Source organism: Eucyclogobius newberryi, unplaced genomic scaffold (assembly GCF_026437365.1).
Source record: "Eucyclogobius newberryi isolate DKJ021-1_F unplaced genomic scaffold, fEucNew1.0.hap1 SCAF_17, whole genome shotgun sequence".
NCBI lineage: Eukaryota > Metazoa > Chordata > Actinopteri > Gobiiformes > Gobiidae > Eucyclogobius > Eucyclogobius newberryi.
The window spans coordinates 20725717-20747635 of record NW_027315801.1 but is presented as its reverse complement, the minus strand read 5'-3'; the positions used below and the strand labels follow the sequence as shown (position 1 = coordinate 20747635).

The 21919-nt window shown below is 43.0% G+C and overlaps 1 protein-coding gene across 1 annotated transcript; it reads right to left on the bottom strand.

Annotated features, from left to right (window-relative positions):
* Positions 1 to 4129: 4129 nt before the first annotated feature.
* On the bottom strand, positions 4130 to 11432 carry wdr6 (WD repeat domain 6). The gene is made up of 6 exons (XM_072449373.1): positions 11120 to 11432; positions 10482 to 10622; positions 6980 to 10067; positions 6041 to 6118; positions 5854 to 5970; positions 4130 to 4852 (listed from the first exon to the last, which is right to left on the bottom strand). Exons 1-6 carry the CDS (start codon positions 11187 to 11189, stop codon positions 4219 to 4221), a joined length of 4128 nt encoding a protein of 1375 aa, XP_072305474.1. The 5' UTR covers positions 11190 to 11432; the 3' UTR covers positions 4130 to 4218.
* Positions 11433 to 21919: the final 10487 nt, after the last annotated feature.

The window sequence follows — 21919 nt, the reverse complement described above, 5'->3', positions numbered from 1 at the left end:
CCCCATTAGTGACAGCAAAACTTCAAATCAGCTTCTATTATTGTTAAATGTTAGCAATTCTTCTGTAATTTATACATACATTTATTGTCAGAAACATGTTTAGTAGCGTGAGTTCAATTTTCTCATTGAACCATATGGACAATAGTCGAGGTTTGATGATGTCACAGCTTGTGTAGTCTCTTGATCACGGCGACAACTCTTCACACACACTGTTTACATGTTTTAACCATGATCATTTATTATCTAAAATATCCTTAAAGGTTTTTTATCCCACAGATTTGATTAATTAGATAATTATTAACAGTTTAATGATGGCTTTCCACTGCAGCATTTAACTGGGACGGCGGGCGTTTTCTGCACACGTGACAATCTTGGCCTTTGTCAGAGCCGGTGGCACATCGTTGCTATAGATGTTTGATGGTAAAGGACCAAGACTGTTGCTCGGCGCTGCCACGAGCCCTGCAGCCTGAATAAAGTTCTATTGAATCCGTTGAAGGAAACCGCCCGAGTTTGCCCCGTGAAGCTGAAGCGGTTGAACCTTGACCTTATGGAGTCCGTGCTTTGAGTTTGTGAAAAGGCATAACACTGCCCGCTATATTCTTTCCTTCAATGTGTCGGCCAGTCGTCTGTCGTCACGGTCAGAGCTGTGGCTGTTTAATGTCTTTCCCGATACGTGTCTGAAGGAGCGAACAGTCCAGAAGAAGAAGAATCACAACATTCTTTAGGCCAGTCATATTTCATACAGATTAAAGATTTCAAAATGTGCCTTGTAGTTGTTTCATTGCTAAACGGTGTTAGTGAAATGTATGACATCATCACATTAGAATCTGAAAAGCATTTCCCATGATTCTCCTTGTGCTGTGAACAGGCTGATAGATCCACTTTTTACCAGAAACATTTTACTTTTTGTCTTTTATTAAAGGCGCAATGGACGATTTTTCGGCGATTTGAGAACGCAGGTGGAAGTGCGCATGCGCACTCCCCGTGTGGACTGATACAACACACACGTGCGTTTGTTTATTAGCGCAACAGAGCGCATCGCATCGCTCGTCTCCCGTAGATTTCTGTCCACTTTTGCGTCAGCTCGAACAGTCGTTCTCCGTCTTCATTTTGCCCCGTACACTGAGGGAACTATATTATGATAGATCCATGCGCCTAGGCACGCGTAAACGTGGGCACGGACCACACGCGGCTGCAGGTGAGCGATAGGTGCGTTTTATGATGATACGTGGCAGGACAAATGATTTATCCACGCCGCGAGGAAATATGATAAAAAATTTGCTGAAAAAAATCGTCCATTCCACCTTTAATGGAATAATCCAGTCTTTGGACATACTTTATATATTTTCTTAACATTTGATTTATTCTATTTGTATTTATTGGCATTGATCTTCTTAATATTTCAACTTTTAAAAGTGAAATAAATATTGAATTCATTTGCAGAATTTGTTACATAATTACCTTCCACTCTAAAGAAAACTTACATTGATTTTGTATTTCTGCTTGTTAATTCCTTGATTGTGATTGATTGACAAACTTTTTTATCATGTTCAATTTAATCCATGATGTAATTTCCTTTTTGTTCTATTGACTTTTGTGACACGGTTTTGCACTTTTTCTCTTCTCGATTCTCTTGAGCTTGATTTTTTTGTTTCATGAATTGCTTCTTTTCCTTATCCATCCAAAGGGTTGGGAAGTTCTTTATTTTAAACCTGATGAAATGTGTTCACAAACAACAACCAGTCTAACCAGTTTAACCTTTTAAAACAATATTTACATTCAAATGTACAAACTCAAAGTTCCTCCTACTGGAGATAACTGAACAATATTTCGAGTGGCACAGACAGTTTTACTTGGTCACGGTTGAAAAGAATATATAAGAATAAATAAATATATGAGAATTATGTCTCATGGGTTCGATTCCCAGACCAGGCCAACATTACATGATCTCTCTGGGTGGAGTCTGCATGTTCTCCCCGTGTTACTGTGTGTTCTCTCCGGGTTCTCCGGGTTCCTCCCACCGTCCAAAGACATGCATGTGTTTGGCAAAATTGGCAACTCTAAATTGGCCCTAGTGGATGAATGTGAGAGTGAATGCTTGTCTGTAATGTCTATGTCTTTATGTTGGCCCTGCGACGAGTTGGCCACTGTCCAGGGTGAAACCCGCCTAAGGCCCAAAGTGGGATAGGCTCCAGTCACCGAAGGGGGAACAAGTGTTAGAAAATGAATGTAAATATGGTCATGTAAAAATATATGGCAAATTGACAAAATTGATAACAAATGCAATTTATACATCAATGAATGTCCCTAAATATACAACTCCATTTATCATCGAAAGTAAGATTTAGTGCTCAGTCACTGCAACGCTCTCTTCCGTGTTTCATCAAGTTCAGAGAATAATTAAATATTAGAATCATGTTTGAATTCCATTGGCTGTTGGTGTTGCTGTTAAACAATTAACTTCATTACAGATGAAACATGTACAAGATACATAAATAAATGTAATTTGAACAACATCAGATAAAAAGCACGACATGCGATTTACCGTTTGATACTTAATGTGTTTTTATTATTTTGTGAAGCGTATTCAAGTTCTGAAAAAGCAACATGAACATAAAAAGTATTTATTATGTATATTTCAAAGTCAGGCACTATGTATGTGCTGGGGATTAGTCAGCAGTATTAATTAAATGAATGATCTCCATGGAGACAAGTCCTTGCTCACAGTAAGGATGCATGTTTTTCAAGGTATTTGTGAGCAGAAAAAACTCAAGTAACTGAATAAATGCAAACTAGGCAAGCCAAATACCATCTCCATGGAGACGAGCAGATGTTTTTACATCCGGTCAAAATCTTAAGTACTATATCATGAGGTTTGGTGTGTAGGTGCTACTAAGGGCTGATCTTCATGGGAGAAAATAGTCTAAATAGTGTAAATCTACATATATTTCGGAGCAGATTGGACTCTTTTGTTGTTTTCCATGTTGAGAGAGAAACTGTCCACAAAAGTGCCACGCCTTGATCAGCATCGACACAAAAAGGAGGTTTCAGTCCAATAGAACGTGACTAACGTGCTCTCAGGTGACGGTGTGGAGATCTGTCTGACACTCATTAGCATAAGTACAGCACACTCATCCTGGCTTCATGAATATGCAAATAAATACACACATTCACGCGGAGCTGTTCCTCGTGTAAACTCATGTTCTCTGCAGATCCCACCTCAAACATCAGCGTGTGAAGAAGACTCATCGAAGCTCGAGTCTCAGCCCGAGAGTGTGCCCAATATGACCGTCTGTTTCATGGGTTTGTCCGCTCAAAAACTGCACCGTTAAAGGTGTAGTGTGCGTCTCGGAGCCATCTGCTGGACTCCATGGAGATGTCATTGCCCGGAATGCTCCACAGTGCAGCATTAAACGCATCGGCTTTGCATTGATTCGATTATAGGTGTTTCTACTGCTAATAAAACGACAGATTTGAGCTGTAACTTGGCTTCCGTCCTGTCATCGTGGAGACACACACGTTTAATGCAATACTGCGGAACATTTCAGGCAAAGCTGCTTCCTCTTCACGGAGACGAGCAAGTGGCGTTAACTTACTTACACGGTGCACTTTTAGACTGCGAGTGACAGGTTCGACCACACATTTCTCTAAAACGTATAGGAACATGATTCAATGTATGACAGATTTTGCCTATTTTTCTCCAGTTTAACAAGTTTATTCTTTTACTTCCTGGTTTGACATGAACAGCAGATGTAAGAGGAGGTAATTCCATAACTGTTAAAGTCATAATATATATTTACTGAGCAATATATCATTCAAAAACGTTTCACTGTTCGGTATTGAAGTTTTTATATAGTCATCATACTCATTCCATCGTTTTGCTCCACAAGTAGGAAGGAAAATTGCCCTTGCTTAACGGTGAGAAGATAATTGTATTTTCTAAAGCAATGAGGAGATTTACCATGCAGATGTACATATTTGATACATATTTATGTCATTAACGTTTAAAAGCTGTTTTATTTATCAGGATATTGCATGTTTCTTACTGCAGAACACATTTTTCCATGACCACTTACACCAACTACTTAACAAATTCCAAGAACATCAAAAAATTGTGTAAATGATAAACGATCTTTATTAAAATATATACAAAATAAAAATGAATTAACAAACACACTTTAGCATCTTTCACATGATTGCGTAGTTTATTAAATACACTTAAGACATGTGAAGCAGCTGCAAGCCTTGTCCACAAATCAGCACAAATCCTGCCTCCGTCTCTGCAGCGTCGCTTTTCCCGGTACAAACTTCTCCTGCGTTTGTATTTTCTGATTCCTCTCCATGTCCAAACCCTTCCTCAGCACTTGACCCACTTTTCTGGTCTTCCCAAACTGCCATTGCTGCTGCGTCTGCCACGTGGGTACACACTGCCCTCTGGTGGCGTATCCCCGCACTGCCGATTCTCCACAGACAAACCCTCTGATCGCAGGACGTGGAGACTAGTCGATTCTTGTTCAGCAGCTTCAGCGAGGTCAAAGGGGAAGCGTGCGCCAATGGGACGCGGGATTGGTCTAACAGATCGATACAAAGCTGAGTTTGAGGATCGGAATCGTCAACAAACTGGACTTTGATTTGAGACACGGTGATGTGGCCGTCGTCTCCTCCACTTGCGACAGTTAGATGGTGAAAGTCGTGGAGTCTGATTGGGTAAATGTCCAAAGAGTTAACGCCGCTCTGATGTGCAGGAACAGTGAAGATGGGTGAAGTGGGATTCTGATTGGACGATGAGAACGAGGTGAAATCCCACATAGCGATCTGTCCGTCAGTAGCAGCGGAAAACAGCAGATTATGCCTGTAATACCAAGGGGGAAATAAATGTGATCTGCCACTTTAAAAAACTATAGACGTGTTCAAATGAGTTTAGGTATACAAATATTAGGTAGAAAATTGTGGATATTAGGCAGAAAATTGTAATATTAACTGGTGGGTAAAAACAATTTACGGTATTTTCCGGACTATAAGTCTTTTTTCATAGTTTTGGCCGGGGTGCGACTTATGTGTGATATTATATGTTATTTTCACACTGGCAACCGCAAGAGGGGGTTCTAGAATCAGCACTTCCTCTACCTCTGGAGTTTGTGGAGTTGTTTAGAAGTGACACAGAGGAAGAAGAATTCAATGGATTGAGTGATTTGGGGTAAAACTGATGCTTTGGTAAACGTGTTAGCATGTTCTTTATGCTATAGTTATGTGAATAACTGTTAATATGTTACGTTAACATACCAGACACTTACCATAGTTTGTTGTCTGTGCGTCATGTAGCTGAAGGTGTTAGCGTTAGCATGCGTACACCTATTCACCATGTTCTCTCATCTGTTATTATTTTAAATTGCATTTCAAGATTAACTGTCTGCTCTTGGTCTTGGATTTTATCAAATACATTTTACCAATACCTATACTTTTGGCTGGTCGAATTATACTCCGGTGTAACTTGTAGTCCAGAAAATACAATATCTTATTTTTTGGTTTTGTACACTTTTAACTATATTTCTGCTGAATGCATCAACAACAAAAAATATTCTAATTGTATAAATGTGGGAAATAAATAGAGTCTGCAAAGTAGCTTACTCATTCTTATGTTACGCCACAAATGTTATGAAATAATTAATGACATGTTAGGTATTTATTGACTTATGATTCATATACTCTTCTTTTCTAACATTTCAATATCTCACTCACCAACAGGCGCATCTGTGTCATTGATTTCAGTGTAAATATATTGCTACTTGAATAACAGCCTATGAATTTACTTGATCTTGTCTGCGAAGTACCTTACAAATCGTCCAGTCTCACCTGTTCCCTTGTGTGTCCTGTAAACAGCAGGTGGCGACACTGAGGACGCAGCGCTGATGATGGAAACTCTCCCACAACAACTCCACGTGGCGCTTCACCTCGCTCACAGAGAACAGCCTGAGGGCAAAAACAAATCATTAAATTATTCACTTTGACAACTATCTTGCCCTAAATCCAGTGGCCGTACCTGACCGCGCCATCACTGCAGCCCAACGCCACGATCAAAGAGTCTGACGTCTGCTCCAAAACTGTGATCGACATGTATCTACAGAGACGATAGACAGAGATAAACACAACTCATACGCTCCATATTACAAAGTGTTGCTCTAAATGTACAGTTAAATGTTACACTAAAAAAGAGAATGATCTTCATTGGGGGGGGGGGATTTTCTTGAAGCCAGATCACAATTTTGATTTGATTACAATTCATGTAGGATTGATACAAAATATAAGAAAACAGATACAAATCGACTAGACACACATTGCAGCTTAGATTAGAACTAGCACAAGAGTACATACATTGTAACTTAAATGAAACTACCTTTACTTTGTGTAAAAAACAAAAACAAATAACACATATTCTATATATATATCTTTGAAGTGCATTTGTATTTTTTTTCATTATCATTGCGGTTTTAACATTTATGTATTTTTTTAGTATCACATTAAAGGGCAGCTTAGATTCGAACTAGCATAAGAGTACATTGTAACTTAAATGAAACTACCTTTACTTTGTGTAAAAAACAGAACAGAACACATACTATTTTTTTTAAAGGAGCATTTGTATTTTTTGAAATTATCATTCCAGTATCAACATTTATATTGATATTTTCCTCAGTATCGAAATTGTGTCTAAAACGCATGGATGTATTATATTAGCTAAAACGTTAGCATCATGTCAACGCTAACAAATATTGCCTTGAAGATATAAATAAAGTAATCTGCTTCTTCTTAATCTGTCACTCACTTAGAACATTGCTGAGGTTGACCAATAGAAGGAGTAAGTGGGAAAAAGTGTCTGTTTTTTAAGTTTAATTATTAATGTGTATTTGGTGTCAGCTCATGATCGTCGTTTTATAGTCATGTCGCTCCGCCCTTTTCCCAATTAAAAAGTCTGTGCTGGTACCTCGTTTCTGGGTCCATCTTGACCATCTTGTGCCTGTTCCTCTTCCTCTCCCACCGCTCGTCCAGTCGGTGCTCTGCGACGTGGATCACCTGACAGGAAGGTGCGTCTCCTTGTTCACCGCGGCCAATCAGGAGGCGGTAGCACTGCATCTGGGCCCGCCCACCTGCCGACACCACAAGCGCCGACAAGGCCGCCCTGCCGCCATCTTGGCTCACCACAGCCGTCAACGCCCTCACGCTCGAGATGTGGTCCGTCAGAACTGCTAGCACACTCATTTCACCATTCTTTGGGTTCAATGCCAAAACGGCAACGCTCGTATCTTCCCCGCCAGTCACCGCCAGCTCCCAGCATGCATTTTCTTGACCGATCAAAATACGTCCTAACCTGTGAACACACCCGATCCCTTTTCCGTGTATCCCTTCTCTTAACGTGCAACCAATTTTTCCGTTTGCGTCCTTCGAGGTTTTTTCCGATGCCAAAACGTTGCCTTGTTTGATAAAAACTACTGCTGCATTTTCGGTCCAGTGTCCTTTTTCATCTGTCCAGAGACTCCACGAACGGTGTCCGCCCCCACATGGAACTGACAGTAATCTTTCTTGGCGAACAGGATCCCAAACGACAAAATCGTTGCCGTGAAAACCAACAATGGCAAAGCGAACTTCTTGCGCATTTCGTCGGCTCACAGCGCCAACAGTTTTTACGAGTGGATGATTCATTTCAGTCGATTCTATGTTTTCCCCATCAAAATCCTCAACTTCTTGTCCCATGTTTGGCTCCAATATCAGTATTTTTTCAAGCCACTCCATTCCTTTACAAGCGCGCTGTATTCTTAGGACCTCCAGGACATATTGTGGACTGGGTTGCTCAAAGTTCCCTTCATTTTTGGACAGTCTAGAACGGAAAATCCTCACACATCCGTCTCTTCCCGTACTATAATAAAGACTTGAATGCTCAAAAATGGAAGTTACTCCTTGTTTGCCATGGACACCAAACAAAGCACTCACTGGGGCTAGCTTTAGCACACGCTCGTCTTTGGTAGTATCATGATTTAGCACGTTAGCTTCTTGGATTATTTCTCTGTTTATTTGAATTTCACCACCCATTTCTTGGTTTACTTTACGCGGTCCTTCATTTGAAAGATTTTCCAATAGCAGACCTGTTTTAGCCACTCCATCACTTGCCAATTTTGTAAAACCTTGCGTCGGGGCTATCTCCTCACTAGCTTGACAACTAGCGTTCACTAGCGCGGTTTGTTCTTCGCCTTTGGTCATCTTTACGTGTTCAAATTCCTGGAACAAAAGTAGTGACCCTCTTCTATCTCCACACACCCAGGCAACGTCTTTTCCCAGTTGCGCCCTGACTGCCGCAGTTAACCATCTTTTGGCACAATTTGGAAGCTCAAAATTTGGCATTTCTTCCACTTTTAAATCAAGATTCTTGGTATCTTTCAATTCGATCCACCAGCGATAAACCAGGCCGTCACTTCCAGAAGCTAGCAACCAAGCGCCTCCATCTAAGCTTCCTTTTTGCCAAATTAAACTATGAATTTTCCCATTCCCTGCAACCAAGCGTGTTCCACTTTTTGGATTTGTGATAGGAAAAACCTGCACCGACCCAATGATATTCCCCACAGCGCACAAATGAACGAGCGAGTCTTTGAATTTGACACAGATTACCTCCATAACGCAGTATGATTGAAATTCACGTGGTCCTTGCCAAGCTAGTTCCCATTTTGCGTTGCTATATTCGTAGACGCCTCCTTTTTCTGTGCAAACAATAAATCTACAATCGGTCCAAGTTGAGTTTTCAGAATCCAATGTGCAAATGGCTTTAGGGACGCCAACGCCAACAATGCCCAAGTCAACATGGGTCATTTCCACTGTTGGTTTTGCTTCTGTTTCGTCTATTGAATCGCTTATACCATCTGTAGTTTCTTCAACAGCATTTGGGTGAACTCGCTCTTTTTCAAGTTGGCTTTGGTCCTTGTTCCTGTGAGTCCCTGGACAGACTTCTTTCTTATCCACGAAGGCTTCACTAATATTCAGCTTGTCTAGTGTCACTGCCAGTTTATTTGCCACATTTCCAGTTCCTGCATTATCCATTTGAGGTCCAAATTCTCCTTTTTTCAACTTTAAACAATCAGCTTGTGGATTATTCACCCATTTTGACTTCAAACCCTTGTCTTTGTGTTTAACTTTTTGCTTCTTCAATTCATTTACGTCAACTTTCTCCACAGGAAACTTGAGATCTTTTAAATGCTCCTCACGGTCTTCTGCTTGATCTTGCTTCACTCCAAGCCTCCACAGCCGAACTCCTCCATCCGCTCCACCTGACGCCGCCCAAATTGAATTTTCACAACTTTCTGAACATATTGACAAAGCGCGCACGCCTCCAGCTCTATGCCCCTTCAGAGTTTGTACAACCTGCCCGTTATCCCACATCAAGCAGGACCCATCTTCTCCAGCGCTGAAGACTTTGGAACCCAAAAGCCTCACGGAAAACACTCTTGCTTGATGCCCGTACAAAACGTGTAAACAAACTGGATTCTGATCGCCGCATTGTCCTCCATTTCCTCCCAAATTCCCAACTTGCCAAATTCTGACACTCCGGTCGTCCGAGGCAGAAGCGAGCACTCCTTCATTTTGCGAGTACGAAATGTCAAAGATGACTCCACTGTGACCCGACAAACAGCGTTCGACCGGGGCTTTTGAGTCCAAACTTTCTGCTGCATCCCCTGGTTTCCAAATGACTAATTGATTAAAAACAGTTCCTCCGATAAGCACGATATCGGACCTAAATGTATGAGCTAAAACTAGAGCAGAGTAAAGTAGACAGACTTCAGAGCATGATCGCTGATAGAGGGTGGTTTTGGCTTCGGTGTCCAGGAGAAGTGCACTGTTGTGGGCTAAAGCGACGCAGAGGAGTGGGCGCGGGTCCTCACACACCCAGCGGACATCCAGGATCCAGTCGTGGAGCTCTATAATGGGGCAAATGCTTTGTAATTGAAGAGAGTCCGAGGCATGGAGACGGACGAGACGTAAAGCTTTGCCTCCAAACACTGCCAGATCGTAAAAAGACGAGGTCAGATCTGTAGGAATAAATGGACAAGAGGAACATTGGGTGAATTTAAATATACTTGCATTATAAAGTAATCCATATGAACGTGGTCTAAAATCAAGGCTTCTCTAAACACAGTGTACAAATACATTGGCAGGTGTGGGAATCAAACCACTAACTTTTTTAACTTGCAGTGTATATAGGGGTCATTAAAATAGAAGGAAATGAAAAATGAAATCTATATTGACTAGTGAGCGGGCAGCGATACTACAGAAAACAAGTGAAAAATATATATGATAAAACTAAAAATTATTGTACTTGTATTAAGAAATGCATCTTTAGTCTAATCCAAGTATTCATATCAGATTAGTACACGTGTATATATTGTAAGTACCTGCTATTTAAGTACACTCAATTGGATGTTTGTTGATGATTAAATAATTACCACATTTTTCTTGCTCTGGTGTTTTTGTTTCTCCTTCTCTTGGTCGTATCCCGTGGATTCTCTGGTGTTGGAGCACACTCAGTGAAGAACAGCTTTTAGGACAAGGATGAAGACTGTAAACTGTCAGCACTGGCCCTTCACCTGCCAGGACAGAAACAGAAGTTTAGTTTAGTGCAGATTAGTTATTGTCAACCGTTTTACACCACCTAAGATTTTATTTGAGTCTGAGTGCCACTGGAACTTCGTTGACAATAGAAGACTAATTGGGTGTAAAATGAGACAAGACCATTCATGAGGTAGTTTTAAATAATGATCAACCCAAAGGAGGACGAAAACGCGTATATAATTTTCTCTAAATAAAACACATACTCTTCGGGTGGCCAATGTGCTACATGAGACAAACACTGGTGACACTGGTTATTATTGCAAATTATTTCTATCATTATTACTATTATATTATTAAAGAGAAAAAAATTATGTTGACTTTTGCAGAAATTAAAGGAAACCATACTATAGACAAAGAACATGATGTAGAGAATATGGCAGCATATATAGATAAATAAATGAATATATTTATAATCAATAACAGTAGAAGACTAGATACTAATGGAAAAGGCAAATTATGGACTTTCTCCTACCAGAGAGCAGAAACTTGTTCTGAACGAACTCCAGAGCTGTGACAGGAGCAATCAAAGCTGCAGTCTCCATTTGCGATGCAAACTTTAATATTCAATCAAGGTTACAACAAAGTTATGGGAAAAACTACACCTGGGAATGCAGCTGTCTAGTTAGCCACAAATGCTAACAGTCAGGGCTTGGTGATATTTTTTATATCTTACAATGTCTATATTTTATCCAGCTCGCCTGATTTAGAGCAGAAGCCAGCAGAGCTTTAAAATAAATTCAATATCCAATCTGTCGCCAGAGTCCAGTGCTTCACATGTTTTCACCATGGTTAGGTACTTCCGGGTTAGTTGTAACAAATCAGACTTAGTGGCTCCCATACTACACGCTGATTGGTTACAGAAACACAACACGTGTTTTGATTGAATGGAACCTGACATGTGACCACCAGTGTCATGTGCTTCTTTTGTAATATCCCAAAAAGCAGCAGATGGCAGTAGAGTTCAAGGATGGAACGTAAATAATTGCAACGTACCGCCTGAGGGTTTAAGTTAAGCTAATTTCTCTCTCCTTTTAACTTTCAAGAACACAAGCCGACTACATCTCGCTTTATTGTAGCTTGCTACATTAACTCACAATAAGGTATTTCAGGTGAGGGACTTAAAATTGTTTTATACAGGTATATTACAATTGTCTGCACAGAGGGCCTTTTTGTGGACCCCTTTTAGAGCAATAAATCGTGCCTCAGTAAATAACGTATAAACAAAATAATAAAGCATGTTTGTACATTATTGTCATGCAGTTTTTAATAGTCATTAATTTAGTGACAAGCTATTTATTGGTCTCATCTTCCTGTTCATTGGCATCATTTTGAGGACTTTTGACTAGTCTGAAGATATAATATTATGTTTGTTATGGTTGAACTGTAATGCAACAGGGCTAGATTTGCATCTTGAATAGACAAATGAAGACATGTTGCCTAATAATCCTGGACTACCTCACAGACCGACCCCAGTTTGTGAGAGCCCGGAACTGTGTGTCTGACACTCGGACCTGTAGTGTGGGGGCGCCCCAGGGCACTGTCCTCGCGCCCTTTCTCTTCACCCTTTACACTGCAGACTTCAGACATGACACGGACAGCTGTGTCCTGCAGAAGTTCTCTGACGACTCTGCCATCATCGGACTCATCACGGACGATGATGCGGAGTACAGAGGACTGGCGCAGGACTTTGTGGACTGGTGTCAGCGGAACCACCTCCTCATCAACGCGGAGAAGACAAAGGAGATGGTGGTGGACTTCCGCAGACGCCACCCCACTGCCCCCTCACCAGTGAACATCCAGGGACGGGACATTGAGAGAGTGGACTCATACAAGTACCTGGGTGTTCATCTGAACCACAAACTGGATTGGACTCATAACACAGACGCACTGTAAAGGAAGAGCCAGAGTCGGCTCTACCTCCTGAGGAGACTCAGGTCTTTTGGAGTGACAGGGCCACTCCTGAAGACCTTCTACGACTCTGTGGTGGCATCAGCCCTCCTGTACGGTGTGGCCTGCTGGAGCAGCAGCATCACAGAGAGGGAGAGGAGGAAGCTGGACAGAGTCATCAAGAAGTCCAGCTCCGTCCTGGGCTGTGCTCTGGACTCGGTGCAGGAGGTGGGGGACAGGAGGGTCCTGGCTAGATTCACATCTATGCTGGACCATGAGTGTCACCCCCTGCAGGACACTCTCTCCGCTCTGGAAAGCAGCTTCAGTGAGAGACTGATCCACCCTCGATGTGTGAAGGAAAGGTTCCGTAGGTCTTTCCTTCCTGCTGCTGTCAGACTTTATAACAAAAACTGTTAGTACTGAACACTCACAATACTGACCTAACCTAATACTGATGTGCAATTCTGTCATATGTGCAATTGCTGTTGGAATTCATGTGCAATTGCTGTGAAATTCATGTGCAATCTATGTGCTGTCGTGACACATATTCATGTGCAATTACTGTCGTGATCACATGCAATGGTATTTATTTATTTATTTGTCTATGGGAGTTTTTATTTATTTATAGGAGATCTTCTACTGAAAGTGTTTTTCAGACTTCCTATAAGTGATCTGTTCTTCTGGATCTACCTCTGTATCTACCTGCGTTGTACCAATGAAATTTCCCCATGTGGGACAATAAAGGAATATCTTATCTTATATCTTATCTTATCTTATCTTAATATCAATGTTAGTTGTTTTTTATTTTTACAGAAATGAGCGGGACCATTTTGTCATCTTTTGAAACAAGGAACAAGGTGTTTGACTTCTGTCCCTCTAAATATGGGACCACTTAGCACCCAGGATGACAAAAGGTAAAACATCTTAAAGACCATGTGGGACATTGAAGTAACACCCTCCAATCCAGACCTGGAGGACTAGCGTAGAATATTTTAATCATATCTCCTGTTCATTTTTTAAACATTATTTCCACCAAATCAACAGTTACGTAATGCGGCTTGTTTTTCCACCCGACTCAAATCACACCAAACACACTCTACTATTGTTTATTGTCAACACAAAAGAGTCAAACTTGTTCCAGAGCTGGGGCTGTTCTGTCTGTTCCTCTTAACTCCAGCCATAACACAGTTTACAGTTTGTGAAGCCAAGTGCGAGACCTTCGAGGAAAAGAAAAAAAAGTATTCGTGCCGTTTATAATGATCCAAACTCACTCCAACTAATCTACTCATTCACGTCAGCCGCGCACGGAGCAGAGCGAGCCTTTGTGGAGGTTCGTTAGTGGTAATTAAGATCCCACTGATCAGATGGGTTTGGCAGAGCGCCCTAAATCTCAGCTTCTAATGAGCTACTCCACAGGGCTGTGTACACGGAACCTGGGTCTGAACATGTGGGTGGTGCGATCTTTCTCTGTCAAAGATATAATTGCTGTTCAGTTTTGTTTTTGTTTGCTGCTGTAGTCGGGTCATTTTTGCCTTGTGACAGTTTGACACGGTCCTGGTCCGCTGCGCAGAGATGTCAACAAACAAGGAATTCAAGGCTCAAAGCGGCTCAAATTCAATATCTTTATCTATTTTACTGTAGGTGAAGACGCTTGGACGACATTACTTCTGTTCTGCCACTAATGTACTCCGGGTTCCAACTAGGGATGAGTCGTTTTGGTAAAATATCTTATTGCGTGTTTTTTTCTGACAAATATTGTGTATAGATTTGCCAAACTAACACAAGAAATCAAAGGTAGAGATATAAACTTTAGGGTTATCAGAGAATAAGTCTTACATTTCAGTTAAACTTGTAAAACTAGGTTTATTGTTGTTCAAGTTTGAGGCTGTGGGTGAAGTATTATTAGGCCCGAGCGCCACAAGCTGGCGAGAGGCCTATTAATCTCGTAAGGCCGTGCGAAGCACGGCTGCGAAAGTACGCACGTAGTGCGCACGAAATCGACTCACCACTTCCAAACACTCACTAACGCACTCCTTCACTCACGCACGCCCCGTGCATACTAATTAGTAATAGGAAAATGGAACGTTACCGTTGTAAACGGGCGAAGCCCGTGCAAAAGTGCGCACTAAACGAGCACTTTACATTGGGATGACGACCGCTTATCCCCATATAAAGCACTCATTTGCGCTAAGTAGCTCACGAATACGTTCCCCATCTCTTGCATGTTCCGTGCATATAAGCATGTAATGAAAAAATTGAACATTATTACTGTATAGAGGGCCAAAAACACAAAGTGGGCGGAGCCCACTCAAAATTAATGAAAGTACCCGTCAATGACCAGGGACCCACACCATGAGGTAGGAAAGCGCGAGCGCTTTCCGAAAATGTATAGTTTATGATATTTGAAACATGGGAAACATTGTTTTCGCATCGGAATATTATTCTTTCTTCTTCTTTCTTTCTTCTCGGGACCAACCCCCCTATTTTTTACCCAGTGAACATTGACGAAAAGTCACAAAAATTTGCACACCTCTAAAAATCGTGCCTCTCTACATTCTGGCTATTTCTCTTTTGTAAAATAAAAAAATTGGTGCGTCAGCGCCCCCAAATGTACCAAAAATGCATTGAGAGATAGGAAATGACCCAAAAAAAATCTGATCGTAGAATCATGAAATTTGGCGCAAAGATAGATGGTGACAAGAGAAGTAAAAAATATTATTACGGCAACGCCGTCCACCCAACCAAATGTCGGCCATATTGGTTCAAAAATGGCTAAGCAGGACTCGGGAGTTTTTCCAAACGTCGTACTTTTACGAACTCCTCCCAGGGCGTTGGCTCTAAAAAGCTGAAATTTGGTGAAAATGCTACTGAGGAGTGGGACATCAAAAGTTATTCAAATTACATTGATACCTGTCACGGTCTCTGTGCGGCGAAGCCGCAAACTTTAGCTAGAATTTCAGAAATCTCCCAAATTTAACATTTCTGCCGTTTGCGCAGATAAAGTCCGAATTGCGTCAAATTAGAATCAGTTGTTAAACTCTTTGCGCTAAACGTACTTGAAGTGAAATAAATGAATTTGGCACCACAGCGCCCCCTACAGATTTTATATGGAGGTTAAATGTTTAGTTTTGCGAAATTTTATGAAATTTGACACACAACTCAATTTTGGCATCCCCATCAAAAAAGTCAACGAGACCCATGTCATAATTGTTATGGTTTTGCCGTAACGATGACCAAAACCTCCCATGTTATTCCAATGGGGAAATCGCCAGAACATGTTTACACTTTAGACTTTCACAAACTCCTCCCAGGGCGTTTGCCCTATTAACCTGAAATTTGGTGAGACTCATCTTCAGGTGTGGACCATCAAAAGTTATTCACATTTTTATTCAAAGAGTCACGGTGTCTGTGCGGCAAAGCCGCACATTTTGCCAAGAATTCAAAATAAAATAGCTTTTTGATGGTAAAACAAAGGGGAGAAGATGTGACAGCGTCACAGATTCAGCAGTAGGCGTAATAAAAGGACAAAAGGACCCCCTCCTCTTGCGGCGTGGCGGCGGCGTGGCGAGGGCCGATCATTGCCGCTTGCGGCTATATTTACTTTTTATTACTGCAACAACTTACTCAATTAGTCGCAACTAATTGATATTTGAAATAATCGTCAACAAATTTAGTAATTGAATAATCGTTAACTGGTCTGTACATGAACTCCTAAACATGCCATGGGCTGAGAAAATAAGTTTTATAACACAAATTGAGCCGTAATTGCATGAAAATGACATGGAAAATGGGTAAATTTAGTGTATTTATTTTGTCCAGAAATGTATTCTACCAGGTTTGAGTTCAAAGCAACGAATCGATTAATAGAATGAATATAATTACTAGACTAATTGCTTAGTAAAATGATCGTTAGTTGCTGCCCTAACTATTAAAAGGATCAATATGGTATATAATAGTGTTGGGAATCTTACTGTACATGACCCTCGATATACGATAAAATCATAGATTATTGTATGATTTTATGTGCAATATATCACTGTTTTAAAGAACCAAATACTTTCAAACAACAGTATTTTTTTAATAAACCAAAAGCTGCACAGACTTAATATGAAATACACCATATTTTAACCACCAAAACCGTGAATATGTCAAATGTGTTGCATGAATTGAGTTTCCATTAAATATACCAAAAAATACTCAAAATACGAAATACTACTGGCAAGCAATAAACAAACAAACAGTTCAATGCAGATGATTTTTTTTTTTTCATTTAACCATTATTTATTTAACCAGGAAAAGTCTAATTAAATTCTCACAAAATTTCGTGACCTTTCTCATGTGATTTTGCTTTGCTCTGGCAGCCGTCTTGCCGGTGAGCTTTACTCACCTCCACAAAGACAGACCTCCTGCTCCGGGACTCACACCTAAGACACTTTTATGATATTTCAGCTTGAGGCAACAGTTTGGTTGCTGGAATATTTAATCAACCACGGTACAAGATTTAACTACTGTTTGCGAATAATTGCTCCCAGAGTCATGCATTTTTAAACACGGAATAAATGCGATGTGTAAATATTTAATGCAGCGCTCAAAGTAAATGTTGCTGCATAAAACGTATTAATCTCACGGGGACATGGTGGACACAGGTCGATACGTCTGCGGAGGACAGATCCACAGTTGCCACGGTGACATAACGCACCAGAGTTATCTTAGACGTGATGACGAATGCGACTAACTTGCTGGAAAAAACGCTTGCTAATGCTAAAGCGTTTGATCGTAACGCTATTTAAGAGGAACTGGTTCAGCTGCACAAACTGTGTCATTTTCACTTTTTCATTTCAGTTAAAGCTAAAGCATAAAACGCCTTGACAGCTTTATTAGTGAAAGCACTTGTGTCATTTTACCTTTAGCTTCTCTGTTCTGTTATGCTAATGTTGCTAACGGATACGCGGAGCTAATGTAACGCTAACAAAAGCAAAAGTTCACTCTCAAACGACTGTCTGGAAGTAACTCTAACCCTAACAGTAAAGTCCGGGTTAATAAATGAATGTAATTGAATCCGCATTTGGCTGATTTAAGCACTTTCCTTGTTTTTATTACTTGATTGAGTCGTTACCGTAATATACTGGTAATTGTTTTTCCAACTTGACCGCTGCAGTACAGGAACTCGGGAAAAACGTCACTTCGAGGGTCCGAGTTCCGACCTCCGGGGACGACGAGAACGCAGCACAAATCATACGTTTATGGGCAGATCGTGTTAAAACAAAGCCTCAGATTTAAGTTAACTTGATTAAATTAGCTTAACAGAGAGCTCCAGTTAGCTCCAAAACCGGCGATCATGAGCTTTCTAACTCCAAATCAACGCAATCAATTAGTAAAGTTACCTCGCGCGTTTCCGATGTTGAAATATGCATCGGTGTTAAATATCCAGAAGTTATAGTTATTAATGGATGATGTTATGAAGAATCCTTGGAGCGAGTTTCATTTAAAGCCAACCTGAATTCATTATTAATCCGCGCATTGGAATAATGTGGCCTTGGACTGAACTGAAGAATCTGTGTGAAAAAAAAACGAAAATATATATATTCACTGCCACACATGGGGCTTTTTAATGATTGTATTTGGGTTAGGACCAAAACAGGGGCAATAATGATGAGGAGATGAGCTCAAAAACAATAGAGAGAAAAAAGAGAAGGCGACCGCGCTTAAAGTCTCCGAGGAAATAAAAGCGAGAACAAAGAAAGCAGTTTTATCCGAACATTTTGAGCGGAGAAACGAGGTGGAAATGCACGAACGGCGGCGATGCTCGTGGAGGCTGAACAGGGCGGTGTGAAATAACGCGGTTGTAATGTAGCTGCAGCAATATCTGCAATATGGTAAAGGACATGACACGTACGCTCTGTTGTCCCTATAGGAAATGTGTTTGTGCAGAGGACCACACAACACGGCTACATGTCATTAACTGTGAGTATTTGAGGATTCTGGACGGTGTATGCGATCTCATTTTGGATGCTAGTAGCAATTATTTAGCAATTGATGAAGATAAGTTTGTTATCTTAAGTTCGGGAGCAGGACCACGCCCCTTCCTGCGGCTACACTACTTAATCATCCAGATCACACTACGAAAAGTCTGAGGAATAAAGTCTGGCGGTAATGCAACAATTGGATGCCAACCGCCATAAAACAACAACAACAACACACCTGTGTTCGTGATTTTCGTGCACACGCTCCATGGCGGCGGGAGCCTCGCTTGAAAACACACTCGTTCCTGACCTTTCTATGGATCAACTCGACCTCGTTCCTTTCGATGCATCGGCCCAGCACAGGCGAGCCACACCGGGCCATCCTCCACTGGCGTCCCACTAGGACCGGTCCGGTCCCATCAGCTGTTCTCACAGGCTCAGCTCTCGTTCACGGCCAGGCTCCCGTCAGCAGACCGGCGTCCCACCTCGCATCACTTCTGCTAGTCCGGTATTGAGATCGCCGTACGTCCTGCGCCCTCCTCCCAGCGCTCCGTCTTTCCAGCGCCCGCGTCATCCCAGCCTCATCCCGCGGCCTCGCTCGTTAAGCGCCCACCGCACGCGCTCGTCATTTCTCTCTACATTGACCGTCCGCGTGGACGGCGGCAGGTCTCCAGACCACGGCACCGTCATCAAATCATGATGTTTTAAACTTCTCTTTTGCGCTCACAATTCCCGTTAACTCTCGTTCCACTGCGGAGCGCGCTTTGCCCCGCCCACTTTCGCGGGCAGGAGCGGCTCCTCCAGGTAAAGTATCCTCACCCTTGTCTCCTTCCTCCTCCGTCGTTTCCTTCCTCCTCCGTTGTCTCCTTCCTCCCGCACCGAGCTGCCCATCACTCAAGCCTTGGAGCCAGACTCTCTCACCTCTTTCAAGTAATTAATTCACCTTACTCGCTCACCCCTCCCGCATCGCTCAAAATAACAATAAATAAATTCATACAACGTATGTATATTATAAAATATTAATAAATGTATATTAAAAAAAAAAACCTGCCATCTCTCCCCCCTCCTCTCCTTCCTCATTGTTAATCTTCTGGCACCGTGTCGCCAAGTTGCATAGTTTTACCGCGTTGCCACGTTCTGGCAGGTTCTGCGTTTTATCCTCCGACACTGTGTTGCCAGGTTCTGCGTTTTATCCTCTGGCACTGCGTCGCCAGGTTTCTACGTTTTATCCTCTGGCATTGCGTCGCCAGGTTCTGCGTTTTATCCTCCGACACTGCGTCGCCAGGTTCCTGCGTTTTATCCTCTGGCATTGCGTCGCCAGGTTCCTGCGGTTTATCCTCTGGCACCGCGTTGTCGCGTTCCGGCATTTCATCCTCGGGCACCGCGTCGCCAGGTTCCGGCGTTTTATCCACTTGCTTTACGTCGCCAGGTTCCAGCGTTTCATCTCTGGCTTTACGTCGCCAGGTTCCAGCGTTTCATCTCTGGCTTTACGTCGCCAGGTTCTAGCGTTTCATCTCTGGCTTTACGTCGCCAGGTTCCAGCCTCATTCCTTCCATTCCTTTTCCTCCCGTCCTTTACCCTTGCTCTCGCTCACCCGCGCTCTCTTTCTCCCCCTTCCTCCTTCTCCCTCCCCCTCGCCGGGTTCATGCCAGGCCCCGCTCTTATCCAGCGAAAGGTTGCAATTTTCTTTTCCTGGATCACTAGGCCTCACTTTCTCATTTATTTCTAAATTAAACTAAATCCGAACAAGTGTCTCTTCTTCATGCCCCCTCTTTCATGCTCGCTCTCTACCCCCTCATGCTCTCCCCCAGGCACCGGGATGCCAGATCTCCTCCTCGTCCTTCCTCTAACCATGAACTCTACCTTTACTAAATATCTCCCCCTCAGGCACCGGGATGCCAGATCTCCTTTTCGCCCTTCCCCCTAACAATGAACACTACCTTTTAATAAACATCTCTACCTCATGCCCTCTCTCATGCTCCCCCTGACACCGGGATGCCAGGTCTTTCAATTCCCTCCATTTCCAAACCCCTCCCCCTCGGCACCGGGATGCCAGATCTCCTCCCCCCCCCCTCTGTCTCATGCTCTCCTGACACCGGGTTGCTTGGTCTCTTATTTCCCCCATTTCTAACCCCCCCCCTTGGCACCGGGATGCCAGGTCGACTTTCTTTCCCCCTTCGGCACCGGGATGCCCGGTCTACTTTCTTTCCCCCCTTCTCTCCTCGGCACCGGGATGCCAGGTCTACTTTCTTTCCTCCCTCGGCACCGGGATGCCAGGTCTACTTTCTTTCCCCCCTCGGCACCGGGATGCCAGGTCTACTTTCTTTCCCCCCTCGGCACCGGGATGCCAGGTCTACTTTATTTCCCCCCTCGGCACCGGGATGCCATGTCTCCTCCTTCCGTGAGGTTCATGAAGCCTCTTCGCTCTTCCCTCATGCAGCCTCTTCGCTCTTCCCTCATGCAGCCTCTTCCCTCATGCAGCCTCTTCGCTCTTCCCTCATGCAGCCTCTTCCCTCATGCAGCCTCTTCCCTCATGCAGCCTCTTCCCTCATGCAGCCTCTTCGCTCTTCCCTCATGCAGCCTCTTCCCTCATGCAGCCTCTTCCCTCATGCAGCCTCTTCCCTCATGCAGCCTCTTCCCTCATGCCGCCTCTTCCCTCATGCAGCCTCTTCCCTCATGCCGCCTCTTCCCTCATGCAGCCTCTTCCCTCATGCCGCCTCTTCCCCCTTCGGGCACCGGGATGCTGCCTCTTCCCCCTTCGGGCACCGGGATGCCGCCTCTTCCCCCTTTGGTCACCGGGATGCCGCCTCTTCCCCCTTCGGGCACCGGGATGCCGCCTCTTCCCCCTTCGGGCACCGGGATGCCGCCTCTTCCCCCTTCGGGCACCGGGAGGCCGGTCCGCCATGTTTTGGAGTCCTCCAAACAGCAGCTGGTTATACCAACTTTACCACGCAGATCATTCCCTTGGGACAAGCCCTGTATCTCCCACCTCCCAACCCTAACGTCTTCGGTTCATCACTCCAAAGTGTCGTCATTCTCATCCAGTCCATCAAGTTGCTGCTGCACTTTGATACACCGTTCTATCAGCCGGTTTGGGGGTTCTTTAAGACCAATGCTATAAGGATTGCTGTCTTGTCGGGCCATTCATGTTCATCGCCGTCCAGTCCGATGACCCTGTATCGTCAACAAATACATTCAGAACATTTACTACCGAGGTGGAACATCATCGACCCCAGTTCCTCCAGCTACCACGTTTCACACAAGTTCCGCTTCAGGTGCTTCAGTCTTCCTAGACCATCCAGCTCAGTTAACGTTCCTTCCATCATGGCTTCATTCTACCCTCACCACGTTTAACCTTCTTAACTAATTACTTCCCATTCACCTTCGACTACCAGTCACATTGCAAGTACTCAAGCCTACCC

Coding starts and splice junctions, on each gene's coding strand:
- wdr6 (XM_072449373.1), bottom strand. CDS start 11,189: ATGGAGACTGCAGCTTTGATTGCTCCTGTCACAGCTCTGGAGTTCGTT. Junction 10,623..11,119: donor GAACAAGTTTCTGCTCTCTG/GTAGGAGAAAGT, acceptor CTGTCCTGGCAG/GTGAAGGGCCAGTGCTGACA. Junction 4,853..5,853: donor CAGGACACACAAGGGAACAG/GTGAGACTGGAC, acceptor TTGGTATTACAG/GCATAATCTGCTGTTTTCCG.